Here is a 14,323-nt window from a genome sequence, read left to right as displayed (position 1 = left end):
ATTTATGGCTTTGTGGCCAAGTTTGGGGACGAGACAAGGGTAGGTGGAGGGGCAGAAAGAGTTGAGGAAACAGGGAGTCTCCAGAAGGAGTTAGACAGATTAGAATGGGCAAATAAGTGGCAGATGAAATTCAATATTAGGAAGTGTATGATCATACACTATAGTAGAAGAAATATAAGTGTAGGCAATTTTCTAAATGGAGAAAAAATTTAAAAATCCAAGGTGCAAAGGGACTTAGGAGTCCTTGGGTGGGATTCTCTAAAGGTTAATTTGCAGGTTGAGTCGGTGGTGAGGAAGGCAAATAAAATGCTGTCATTCATTTCTAGAGGACTATAATATAAAAACAAGGATGTAATGTTGAGGCTTTATAATACACTGGTAAGGCCTCTGTTGGAGTATTGTGAGCTCTTTTGGGCCCCTTATCTAAGAAAGGCTGAGTTGACATTGGAGAGGGTTCAGAGGAGGATCACAGAAATGATTCTGGGAATGAAAGGGTTACTATATGAGAACTTATTAATGGCTCTGGGCCTGTACTCACTGGAATTCAGAAGAATAAGGTGGGGGCAGGGTAGGAATTCTCTTTGAAACCCATCTAATATTGAAAGGCCTTGATAGAGTGGATGTGAAGAGGATGTTTCCTTTGGTGGGGGGGGGGGTCTAGGAAAAGAGGGCACAGCGTCAGATATAGGGATGTCCATTTAAATTGGAGATGAGGAGGAATGTCTTTAGCCAGAGAGTGGTCAGTCTGTGGAATTCGTTGCCACAGGCGGCTGTGGAGGCCAAGTCATTGGGTATATTTAAGGCAGAGGTTGATAGATTCTTGATTGATCAGGGCATAAAGGGATAAGGAGGGGGGTAAGGCAGGAGATTGGGGCCGAGAGGGAAAATGGATATGCCACGATGAAATGGCAGAGAAGACTCGATGGGCCAAATGGCCTAATTTTTCTCCTGTATTCTATGGTCTTATATTTGTTTACATTTCTATGATATGCATTCCTGAAGTTTGGAAAAGATTCAAATTTACAAGTTCTTTCCTTTATAAATGTCTGCAAGAAAATACACACAACATTCCACGAACATTTGGTTCATGATGTCGTTTACCTTAAAGTCGACTGTATTGTAATCCTATTATCCTTTGTTTATATTTCGTTAATTACAACAGCATCATGGTGCTGTTTCTGTGCTCCCTCTGGCAAGCAATTGAAATTGTAATACATAAAATAAACTCAAATGAGGGCTGTAATGTAAAATATAGATGAGCTGCACAAACAATTTGCTGAAGCCACCAGTTGAATTGCAACCCTGTTGAATTTACTTACTTAAGTCCATCATCCCTACTGGGGCATAGGCTGCCGACACAGCTCGCCAGAGACCTCTATCCTGGGCCAGTCTTTCAAGTTGTCCTCGGGTGTCATTCCTCTCCCAGGGATGAGGTCTTTAGAGCTTCTGTTGGCGTTTCTGTAGCTCTGGGTCTTGACAGGACAGGGTTGCTAGCCCCACCCATGCCCAACCCTCCTCCTTTCACTGCTGGGCTTGAGACCATCCACGGTGGAGTTCCTATTGAACCCATTCAAGTTTTACACATCACGGGAGTACTTCTACAGCTGTTAAGTGGATCTTTACCCCATACAAAGATAAAACAATTTGGGGCCTCCATCATAAGACCATGAGACATAGGAACTGAATTAGGACATCTGGCCCATTGAATCTGCTCCACCTTTTAATCATGGCTGATCCTTTTTTTCCCTCCTCCTCAACCCCAGTTCCCATCCTTCTCCCCATAACCTTTGATGTCATGTCCAATCATGATATACATTCATTGCAAAGTGGCACTTCCTCCTCAATATGGAAAAAACTGAAATCTCTTCCAAGACACTGAAAATTCTGGGGAAATCAATTTTAATATAGGAACCTTTGATAATGACAAGAATTTTATATTTAAAATTATAAATATGTTGCCCTTTTGAGATTTCTTGTGTGGTAACTGCAGTAGAAGACATCGTGACACTGACAGCTCATTATCAGAATTATCTCTGGTTAACAGAAGGAGCCCACATGTTGTGCTCACCTGATATATATTATTTCAGAGCCTGATAAAATTGTGCAAGTTTACAAAAAATCATAAAGACTCTCAAATAAATATTGTATAATAAGCGCCGGTGAAAACCTAAAGAATTGGATCAACATCACATGAAGAGTTGGTGTCCTTGATCAGTTCCATATGAAGCATTGTTAAGTACTCGGCTTGGAGGGAAATAGGACTCTGACTTCCTTTAATCTAATCATGAATAAGTTCCCCTAGTTAATTTAGATATTGAGGAAGGTACGTGATTTTCTGGAGAAGATCCTCACCTTGGAGAGTAGATAGGACAACATCTTATGTGCAGTGTCTTTGGCCCACAGTATCTAGCATCAATCTGAGTGTGTGTGGATTGTTAAGAACCCATGTAGTAGGGTCTGTCAAGGTGTACTTTAATGTGGGCGGAGCAATGAGCTTTTTTTTGCACTTCGGGAAGGATTCCTAAGCACTGGCTGCTTTTCACTCCTCTGCCTTCTACCTGATTATTTTCTAGTTCAAGGAAGGGCGAGGGCTGAAGGTGAATGAAAATTCCCTCTCACTGCCATCTCTTAATGGACTATGAGAAACTTACTTTCTAGCTATGGACTGTGGAAAACAATATTTCCTGTTTCAGAATATCTGTACTCTCATTTCCTTTACCATTGCTTCTGGCTGCATGTAGTGATGTTGAATTAGAATATTTTACCTCTGCAATTATTGTGGCTCAACTAAAGTTGCTACTTTCAAAATATTGTTCATTGTCACGGTGTACACTGGCAATATCGGAACTAAAGTGCGGAGGAAAGACAGGCTCCAATGAAGGGAGGGCAACAAGAGTTTATTCATAATAATCCCAAAAGAAAATTGGTGGCTTGTTGCGTGACACTGTGAAAAGTAACATTCTCAAACTTGGACCCTGTGATTGGTGCTAATTGGGTGTCCACTTAAATAATACAGTTAACGTGGAATCCCTGAGCCTGTCAAAATAAACTTTACAAGCTGAAATAGAAACCACCAGGAGGTCACATTACAAAGAGCGAGTAGTTCGAGAAAAACACAGGAATCTCTAAATGGTTAATGATTCTCATTAAACAACAATTAACCAGTTCAGGTGCCCTAAAAACCCTCTCCCTATGGCTAGTACCTGGTGGCCCAGGGAGACTTGAAAACTTGAAATCCAAGGATGACTCAAGAGGGACCTCAAGAGGGAGACCTGAGGAACTTGAGAGGAGCCTCAAGAGAGGTCTGGGAAACCTCGCGAGGCATATAGACTTGGGAATTTCGAGAGACACAGAGACCTGGGAACTCTGAGACACTTGAGACACTAGGAAGCCCAAAGGGAATCTCAAGCTTGAAGGCCATGGGAAACCTGAAGGGCCATGGGATACCTTGAGAGCCTTGATGACCTTGAGCGCTTACATAGGACGCTTAAAGCGGAAGCAACAGGTGACCGTATTACAAAGAGTGAGTCACTTGAGAAAAATACAAGGACTCTAAATGAGTAACTACTCCCATTAAACAACAATTTACCAGTTCAGGTGTTCTAAAAACCTTAGAGCCCAGCACTCTCTGGCACCCCCCACAAGCCTGAAAAGTTCGTTACAGATCACCTTTTACATTTTATTTCTTCTAAGTATGAAGTAGTATTTAATTCTCTTTCTTTTATATTATTAAGTCATAGATCAAGCCTGCTGTCCCCTATTCAATCCAACTGAAGGGCTGGATTACACTGATAGCTTCCAGGAGCAGTGCCATGGTTGATGGAAATAGCTGTGAGCGAAGGGGAGAGGTGAGGCAGATGTGCAGGGTTAAATAATGAGACCACAGTGGTCAGGGAGAGTCTACTTGAATAGTAGTGTGGACAAAGCCAGTATAGTCACATCCTTCATCATCAAAGATCCAGGAATAAGGTTGCTTACAAGACCAGATGTTGTATAATATGACGCCGGTTGGAAAATAAGAGTTGCCTAGAAATATCTCTCAACAACAATAATACCCTGAACAGTAACAGCTGTATTTAGGGGAAAGAATGTAAGTTCATTAAAGTGACTTTGAGCCAGAAACCCATGGTTCAAACTCTCTTGAAGGTATTGGAGGGTGCAAACCAGGTGATATTTCTCTGGCACGCTTGGCGGCTCAGTATCTTATAGAAGAAATATTAAGCAAAAGGTCCACAGCCTCTTATGGAATTACAAAGTTATATTCAACTATTTGAAATGTGAGGGGTTTACCCATTATCCTAGGCAATGTTCCCTCTAAGCTGCACAAGTGTGTGATCACACAGTAACTGAAATGCTCCCGCACACATAGCCTTTGTTGCCGCACAGCTGAAATAAAGGCAGACGAGAAAAAGTTTGTTAAGTGTGAAGTATTTTCTTTGTTACACTGTATTAATTATTCCCTTCATTTAATAAGTGAAATCAAGTTTGTGATTTTTTCAGTTTTCATTAAAATATTCATAATATGTATATTTTGAAAAAATCATTATGAAGTCCTGCACAATTTTCAGATCATGTAAATGTTTCCTGCTCAGAGCAATGGTTGGTCCACACAGCTGTAAAAAAAATTAGAGGGAATATTGATCCGAGGTAATATTTCACTTTTTACCAACATGGCTTGACAGACTATGATCTTTAATCTCATTGTTGCTGGTTGGTCCTTGCTGGGTGAAAAATGGTCAATGTATTTCATTACATTATGGTAGGGTCTATAGAACTTAATTGACATTGTTTAAGGCAACATATTTCTTTAGTGTCATTACTATTCCACACAGATGTTAGTTTGTAAAGTGTTTCATCAGTCAGATATTGTACAACTTCAGGTGGCAAATTTATGCCCTGTTATGACCAATTGGGCACTACTGTGTGCTGCTCATGTACACACCTGTCACATGATCTGCACGATGTGCCATATTGTGATACTTGTGAAACTCATGCATCAGGTTAAGATATGGATTAGGGAAATAGTGACATCAGTCTTACTGTTATAGAGATGTGACACCAGTACAGTCAAAGTAGGCACCAGTGATGCAGGTAACTGATGGAGACATCTCAGGATTTATCACTGAAAGTAGGTCCTCACCCTCCTCCCATGCTGGTGCTGTTTTAAAAGCATTTTCAATTACAGTAAGGTTTTACCAAAGATTTGCAGGAGTGTAGGTTGCTGGTTCTTATTGCTGATCCTGTCAAACTCATAAAAATTACAAATGCTGGAAATCTGAAAGAAAAACAAAAAATGATAGAAACTTCCCAGTATTATCTTGTCAACAATAGCAAACGGTACCCTCACAAAAGAGAGGTTATCCTGTAACTACCCAATCTTCAAAAACAAGTTCACTTCACTGTTCATCCTCCACCGTGAGATTAGCAGCCAATACCCAGTATTTAAATGTGGGCTCCCTTCCCCACTACCAAAGGAGGAGTTACTTCCAACTAAAACAAAGTAGCCTAAATGCCATTCATTTATTTTTTAGTGTTACTTGTTCAAATCCAAACAACATTCTTAAAACAGATTGAAAACTAACAATGGATTTCTATCTACTAAATAATTTCCTAATTAAAAATCATTTCTAAAACACAAAGGATTTCCAAACACAGGGACACTTCCATTAAGCTAAAAATTCACACCACTGAACCATGAACAAGCCAGTCATCCATTGCAGAAATCGAACGCAGATGAACAGATTCTAATTTATCTTCTGTTTCTATCATGCTTCTTGATGTTCTTAGACCATGTCCAAAAGGCCTGAACTGCTCTCTAACTGTTACTGCCTTTTTGCCACTTGGATGACTTCACACGTAAATGATCTTTTTTTCCAGATACCACACAAATGGTCTAAAAGCTTCTGGAGACAGAGTTCTCAGAATGCTATGAATTTAACTCCATGAGTACGCAAATCTTCCAACTATTAACAGATCAGCTGTTTAATATGCTAAATGATATTATCCATCTAGGCTGCAAGTTTCCTTGAACTAAACAACTTAGCCAGCATTATCTAGTTTTGAAACAAGCCAGATTAAATAACCCATTGTCTTACACGGCACCTCTTCAGCAGTTAGACCAGGTGCTGTGAGCCAGCAAGTCTAGGGCTCTGCAGACAGAGTATTTGTTCCGCTGTCCTTTCAAACTAATTACTGCTTTCAAGTTACATTGAGAACTGAAGACTGGCTCCCGTTTACGACCAGAAGCTAAACAAAGAATACTGGTTGGCAGTTTAACTTATTTATAGTTAACTGTTTGATTTTTACAAATGTCAGCAACTGGTGTTCAGAAAGCTGAGCCTGGCCAAAAAAAAAACAAGCAGCCCTTGTCCAGGACAGTGACTGTTTATCACAGGACCACCAAGGCAGTGTGATTGCAATTCTGCCAAAGTGAAAGGATTGCATTCATGTTACCCTGACGACTCCATATTTGAATCCTGAAATGTTTGGCAAGTGCAGGTGTACCATTTTCCTTACAACCTAAAAGGAGTCCATTCATCCCACTGTGTTTTTGCTAGTTCTCAAGGCAACCTCATCAATCCCATTCCCCAAATCATTTCCCTGTAATCTGAAAGCAGGAGGAATTCTGCAGATGCTGGAAATTCAAGCAACACACATCAAAGTTGCTGATGAATGCAGCATTGATGTGTGTTCCCTGTAATCTGTCTTCTTTTGCATGCCAATTAACAACAATCCCCCCCCCCGTCAACCACAAAAAAATCCTAATAACACAAAGGTCAAAATACATTTACCAGTTTGTGTGGGAGGGTACTGGAGCATCTAAAAGAGAATGTGCAAAGTCTGCATAGATAGCATCGGAGGGGAGGTCAGAACTGAACCCAGGCCCCCTGAGCTGTGAGATCACTGCACTACCTGCAGAGACTGTTTTGCTCCCTGATTGAGTAACTGAACTGTGATTGTAGTCGATGGTCATAAAGTTATCATCAAAAATACCAGGGTAGTAGAGACTTTATTTTTATTTTCAACAGTCTACAGGGCTCATAGTTTCATCAGGCAGGAGTGAGGCCCAGCTTGCCACTGCAGTCTAGGACCTTCCATCTACCAGACATACAGTATAACTGCAGTCCAAAGTCCACTGCAGTCCATACTGCCCCACACCCCCTCACTAAGTGAGTGATAGAAGCAGCAGAATAAATCATGAGGATAGATAACTACTTTATGCTCCATTGAGCTACTGGCAATCCCCCTGGGTGGAGAGGAGATAGGTGCATAGGTTGTTAATTAGGCAGAGACAACTATAAATTTACTTTCGATTATGTCCACACTACACCAGATAATTTTGAAAATGAAGCTTTTGCTCTTCGTTTTGACCTTCCGTCCACACTGAAACAGCGTTTTCAGCCCCCAAAAATAGAGATTTTCAGAAACGGTCTCCAGAGTGAATAAATCTGAAAATGCCTAATATCTGTTGCAGTGTGTACGGGGTAACCGGACCTTTTTAAAACCGCTGCCATGATGTGCCGCAACAGATGGCGGCAGCATGGTATTTCAATGTTTTATTATTATTATTACTACTTTATTGTCACCAAACAATTGATACTAGAGCGTACAACCATCACAGCGATATTTGATTCTGCGCTTCGCAGAACCTAACAATTTAAGAACAGACGGCAACGAGACTGAAGCCAGAAGAGTTAGAAATATACTCACCAAATACTTTGACCCATAGCTTACTGAATATATAAGTATACTCACTTTGCCCTGTTTTCTGTCCTTACTTGTATGAAGGTAAGGGCAGAAAACACCCTCTGCCACCTCCAGTTTAAATTCCATGCGGAATATTTTGGAGGATCAAGAACTAAGAACCAAGAACCAAGGTGGTTTACCTATTTATGCAAGTACTTCTCTGACAATAGATGTGTAACAGCCTGATGTAACATTGTGTGGAAATACAAGATAACACTGATGCAGACATGTTTTTATACATTTAACAAGGTGCTTTATTAATGCAACAGAGTTAGTCAGTTTTTCAATGTTCGTTGTCGGCCAGGTCATACTGTTTGTGAACTCCCTGTTGGTTGCCTCCATATGCTCCAGTATTTGTTTTTTTCAGTTTTAAGTCCTCCTGTGCGAGAGCCAAGAGCAATTCCTTTTAACTTTTTCTACTCTGTAACTGGACAAACGCACACCAAGTATACCGTTTCCTCTTCGCTTGTTTTCTGTGTGTCCTGCGCATGCCCAGTAGGAGGAGATTCGCCCAAATATCCGTCTAATGTGGACAGAGATATTTTGAAAAACGCTTAGTGTGGATGCCTGTCGTTTTTACTCGAAACCGGCATTTTCAAAATTATCCGGCGTAGTGTGGACATAACCTTAGCAATTTAGCAATCATTTCAAAGGGAGATGTTGAATTGCTTTGACAAATCCATGAAAGCATATTTGAATGCTGGCATTCTGACCCATGATGCTAGGAGTCTGAGCTTCTGCTACTGATGGTGCTGGAGAAGAAGCTGAGACTGGTGCTGCCATTTGACTCTGTGTGATGGTGGGGTCTGCAAGCTTGGAAATGTAACTGACACTACCTCCATGCTGGAAAGCCTGACCTCAAGGGTCTATTACAAAAAACCTGCATGAGGCTGGAGCCATACAAACCCATTCTCTGCAAAACTGCATGCATGCATACATCCTTGCTCAATACACTGAATATGTCATTGTTAACAGCTTTTAGTGTTTTTGTGTAGGTCCTCGATTCAAGTTCCCATCTGAATGTTATGCAGCAGGAATGCACAGCCTTGTCACCAGCTCTCACGTTCTCCCCGGGCTGCAGCTCACTCAGGCCCAGTGATTCATTATTTGCAGATGCTATCTCAAAGCTGGCCATCACAGAATGAGTTGAGTCAGCATCTGAGCCGATGAAGCCATTGTCAGATTGGGTGATGGTGTGTCTTCTTCAACACTCTCTTGCAATTGAACCATTAGTGTGGAATGACTTCTATTAGTTTCAGGTTTCAGCCACAACATGCCTCTGTTGTAGTAGATACAGACTAGCTAACAAGTACTAGGTATCTTGAACTGATGCTTGGCCACAAGAATTTTAACCTTTTTGACCATGTCATAAAGTTGACAAAAATGTAAATAATATTAAGTATTCACTAAGATCATTAAAATGGACACAAGATATTTGTGTATACTGCTCTAGATCACACAAGGCTGGATTAATCATACATCATTATCTTCAGCCTACTTTCCAGTGTGGTCCAATTTGCCCATCTTAGTTCCTAAAATGGAACATTAGAGGAACAAGGGGTGGAGAGGTTACTATATAGTGCATGTTTAGTTATTTCATTTTGTGATACACTCACAAGAACTTATTTGACTCTGGTTTGTCTCAATGATGTACTTTTTACAATGAGCATTAAGGTCACTGACCTTATAACTTTGTACATAATCACTCATGCATATGGTGAGCAATGGAGGTAATCTTTCTTCTCCAAGCTGGCCAGACATAAAAAACACATACCTTTGTCTGCGCAGTCTTTGTTGGAGATTTTTTTTTTGATAAGGCTTAAACAAAAGGAAGCCATAGCTTAACTTGTAAAGAAAACACAGCAGGAGAATAAAATATGCATCCATGATGGTCTGTACTAAAACTATATAATTTTTTAGAATTCAGTATTGGTGACAGTATTCCAATTTTTGAAAAAAGAACAATTTGTAAAAGGACTAATATAGAAAAAGTTACTTGACTGAATTACTCACACTTCCTAAATATTAGGACGTGAGATACATATATATTGCCCTTTTATCATTACTGTATCTTAACAGATTGTATTGGTTTTAATTGTTATTTAAAAATTGGCTGTCAGAAAAAAAGCTTGTTTATAGTCTCTTCGTCCTGATATATTGAATAGCTGCCAAATAACATTATGAATAGAAATACTGACTAGTAAATGATATGGTCATTCATGATGTCATTGAAAATGGACCAAAAATATGAGAACGTGGCAGGGACTGAGTGCCACAAGCAAATATAAATGCTTTTCCAACCAGACCACTTAAAAAAAAAGAAGGCACTGTCAATAAAACACAATCCCTTTAATATCTATTGGTGAAGATTAAGAAAGACTGGAGTACCACAACTCAGCTAGAATTCAGCACTACGGACAGCTGCATCTCAACTGATGTCAAAAAATGTATTCTTTGTTTTAAAGGCAAAAAAGAGTCTGGAGAAAACAAGACCACTAACAACGCTGTGGAGGTAAGACACTCCTACTTTGGAATAGGTCCGTGTTTTTGCTTCATAGTTGCCTACAATTGAATTTAAAATCCACAGATCTGGCATGGTCCTTTAGTTCCTTTTAGGGCACATGAATGGATTTAGAACAATTAAGTCCTGAGATCATTAAAGCAAGGCATGTCAAAGCAAACAAAGAATCTGCATCAGTATTAACATCATTTATTTGTTTTCCTATTTCTGTTGATATTACTGAGCAATAATTGCTTAAAATAAATCAGGAGAGATGATCTAATGAAAACAAACTGTCCTCATTCTCTAGGAATTTATTGTTTCTCCCATTGCCTTCCAGCTTGGATTATTTATAAAGCTCTATATCACCTTCAGATTGTTTCTCCAATAACTGACTACTTGTTCTGTCTTCTTTCTGTCACTTCCAGAAATTGCTAAAATTATTCCTTCTGTCTCCAGTTTTTGCTTTTCATTGCCAAAGGTTGTTTCCCTTTTGAAGAACTCTTCAATTTCCTTTCAAGCCACTAGTTCTCCCCTTTGTTTGGCTACTCCTTCTCCAATGTAATTCCTCAACTGTCTTTTAATTGTTTTCACTTTTCTACATTCTTATCTGCTCTGTGGCTTACTTCTTTGTTCAAATGATTTTTATCTTTCTCGACTTCCAATCCTTCCAGAATGATTGATTGTTTTATTTCATCTTTCCCCATTTAGAATCACAGCCATACAGGACAGAAACAAAGTGTATTCTCCACTGACTCCACACCAACCATTATGTTTCTATTTAGTCTATTCCTGCACCAATCCCATTTTGTCCTGCACATAATCGCCCCATATTAATTATTTTATCTCTACAGAATCTCTAAGCATTGCAAATCCTCATCTCTTTCCATTTGTACATCAGCACTTCCTTGCTTTACTCTGGGATGTGCAATAACGCATCCAGTGTTTTGCCAGTTTTCTTTGATACCCACTTCCTGGGCATCATCCACGAGTTTCTTTATGTTAGAGATTACTTTTATTTTCTTTCTTATGTATATAATGAGTTTTCTGTTGTCCTTTCTGCTCCTTTTAATGTATCTTGTATCCTCAGACTATTTTTGTTTCCTCCATTATCCCGTGAACAACTCCCACGTTGATTTAATTCTTGTTAACATCTGTAATTTCTTCTTCATTTTCTCCTTAGTTTGTTTTTCTCATTGCATAAGTGTGGGAGTTCATTTTCTGCTCTCAGATTGTTCTGGCTCCCTTCTGTATTCAATGTTCCCCATCATTGTGGTTGTTTCTCCCTAATGCTACTAAACTTCCTTCTCTCCTTAGTTGCAAGTTTCTCATTAAGCCTTAAGAACGTGCAGACTCCTCTTACTTTTTTTTCCACTTCGCCTTCTTTTTCTATACCCATTCTATTTTCTCCCCTGAACCACAGAGTAGATTTCTGTCTGCACAATATTTGCCAGCTCTTCTAGTTTAACTTTCAATAGTATTCTTCAATATTGCTAAATGTAGCAGAACAGATTGGCAGTTGATTAAACGACACTGGGCATATTTGCCTTTATGGCCGTGACATTGAATATAACACCACTGAGGTTGTGATGGAACTATGTAAAATACTAGTTAGCTCACAGCTTCAGGTCACCAAATTACTGGAAGGATGTGTCAGCACTATAGAGGATGCAGAGGAATTTACAAACATATTGCAGGAGCTGAAGTTGGGATTTGCTTTTCTGAAATGAAGAGATCTGTGTAGAGAGCTAGTTGAAATGTATAAAATTATGAAATTCCTATTCGGGGTGAATAGAAAGACATAGTTTTCATTGTCAGTAATTAGAAAATGTAGATTTAAGCTAATTCATAGAGGGATCAGTAGAAAAGAAAATCATCCAAGAGATAGGATCTTAGAACTGGCTGTCTAGAAGCAGAAACTCTCAATATTAAACAAGTAGGAGCACTTATTGAACTGTAATGTTGGGACTAAGTTAAAAGACTTTAGGTACGGAGTAGCCTAAATGTGTTTCGTTTACAGTAGACGTAATGAGCAGGATGGCCTATCTCTGTGCTACGTTTCTATGATGCTACGATTAATTTCTTATCAAATATATTCTCCCATATTTTGAGTTCGAATTAAACAAGAACAAAAGTTCATAAATTTAAATAAGTGATTAAAATGAAATTAGAATGAGCAATGTGAAATAAAGTTATTCATTAAAAGATTGAGCAACGTTTGAGTTGACCAGCCAAACAGAACAGTGAAAAGAATAAACAACGTTTTAGACTATCTTCCAGTCATCTTTCAGGTTATATCTTTTTGCCACAGCGCTTTCTCTACCTTCACAATTCGATCACGTTTTTGATTATTTGGTCACTTACGCAACTTCTTTCATTATTAATAGTTTTCTGCTTGCTTAGTTTGCTTTGTTCTAATGCCTGTCTATCTTGCTTTGTCCACTTCCTTCTTAACTTTAGACAGTTTTTTGTTACTATCCCAATGTTCTCTTCCTTAGTTATTTTAATTAAGAGGATTGAAGACATTGTCTTCCATCCCCACTTCTTTCCCTACTACTGCTTTCATTTTTCCTGGGAACAGTCAAAAACAGAAACAGGTTGCCTGAAATTTCAGTGTCCTTCAAAGTTTGCACATTAAAAGCAAGTTCACAAATTTTCCACCTAGTTTATATTCCCAAACGGTGCTGAAATTCATCAGAGCCTTTATTACTTTGGACAGGTTATTTAACCACGTTCCAACCTGGCCTCCATCTTCCACTCTCGATTATCAAAGCACCAAAAGCACTGCTGCCTGCAAACAAATTCAGCATAAATTCCGTTCACCTTTCATCAGCGTGCTAACTGGCTAACTGCTGATTTGATAAGGAATGCTATGATTCTAAAATACTCTGATTTCAGTTTTTTTCACTCCCTAAGTCTGTAAGTATTCTCTGACCCTACAACCCTCTAACACATCTGTGGTCCTCCTACCAAGGCCCCTCACACACCTCTGAATCGAATTGGTCCATCGTCAGTGCTGTACTTTCAGATGCAATTCCCTCCTAAAACATCTCCATCTCTCTAACTTCTTCTGTTCTCTGAGATGTTTCATCAAAACCATAGATTTTCCCATCTCCTCTCTAGTTTAGGTTGATATTACTCCAAAGAAATGTCTGGGATGTCGTGTAAAGGGCATTCTACAAGTACAAATGTGTTAATATTACTCTTGACTTTGCTGGGTGCTCTCTCCAATGCTTTCACTGTATTCTCTGCTTCTCTGACATAGAATTGCTTGTTTCTCTGCCACCCTCTAGGTCTCTTTCCTTTTCCTTGTCTCTTTTTAAATACTCCCAACACTTTCTCTGCCCTCCTTTCTCTCTTCTCCAATACCTGTTTCTTTTTGAAAAGTGCTTTTTTCTGTTTTGGTCCCGAGGAAAGGAAGATCATGCAGGATTACTTTGTCAAATAGTTAGGTTCTGGAAGCATTGCGTTTTGTTTATATTTGCAACATTTTAAGAATAGCCTGATGAGTAGAGAAATGGGAGAAATTAAATGAGAAAATAAAATGAAAAAGCTATTTCTTCAAAGCTGCAATGTCCTGCTGAATTTTATGCTGAGTCACCTAGGTAGCATTTCTCAAGTAATGTCTTATTATCTTCATAGAATGGGAAAATGTCTCTCCACAAGAGGCTGCAAATAAGCTTATAATAACATTCAGAATAATGACTTACCATCCTTCCTTTTCATTGAATCAAAACTTCCTTCTTTATGCAGCATTCACCCAGTTCATCTTGGATATGACCATTGTAAGCATGTAGATGTCTACATCTTAGAACAATTGAACATGATCAAAACTTCCTTCTTAATGCAGCACTCATCCAGTTCATTTTGGATATGGCAATAGTAAAGTTGCAGATGTCTACACCTTAGAACAATTGAATGTAGGAATTGGGAACAGAGGAATGAAAAAGTCCTTTCAGTAGGCTCCTTCATTCTGTGAGGGCATGGCTCATTTCACATCTAATCTATTTTTTCCTGTGGTATCCCCATATTTTATCCAACTCTAAAATTAGATCTTCAACAATTAAGTATTGCAAT

At 39.1% G+C, this 14,323-nt stretch overlaps 1 protein-coding gene across 1 annotated transcript in view; it reads left to right on the top strand.

Annotated features, from left to right (window-relative positions):
* LOC140203281 (IQ motif and SEC7 domain-containing protein 3-like) overlaps positions 1–14,323 on the top strand; it is a 134,129-nt gene that overhangs the window by 111,364 nt on the left and 8,442 nt on the right. The window contains exon 11 of the mRNA XM_072269295.1: positions 10,212–10,258. Coding sequence (XP_072125396.1) covers positions 10,212–10,258 — 47 coding nt within the window. The remainder of the gene's footprint in view (positions 1–10,211; positions 10,259–14,323) is intronic.

Source organism: Mobula birostris, chromosome 9 (assembly GCF_030028105.1).
Source record: "Mobula birostris isolate sMobBir1 chromosome 9, sMobBir1.hap1, whole genome shotgun sequence".
Taxonomy (NCBI): Eukaryota; Metazoa; Chordata; class Chondrichthyes; order Myliobatiformes; family Myliobatidae; genus Mobula; species Mobula birostris.
The sequence above is the reverse complement of the archived record's forward strand: the minus strand, read 5'-3'. Positions and strand labels throughout refer to the sequence as shown.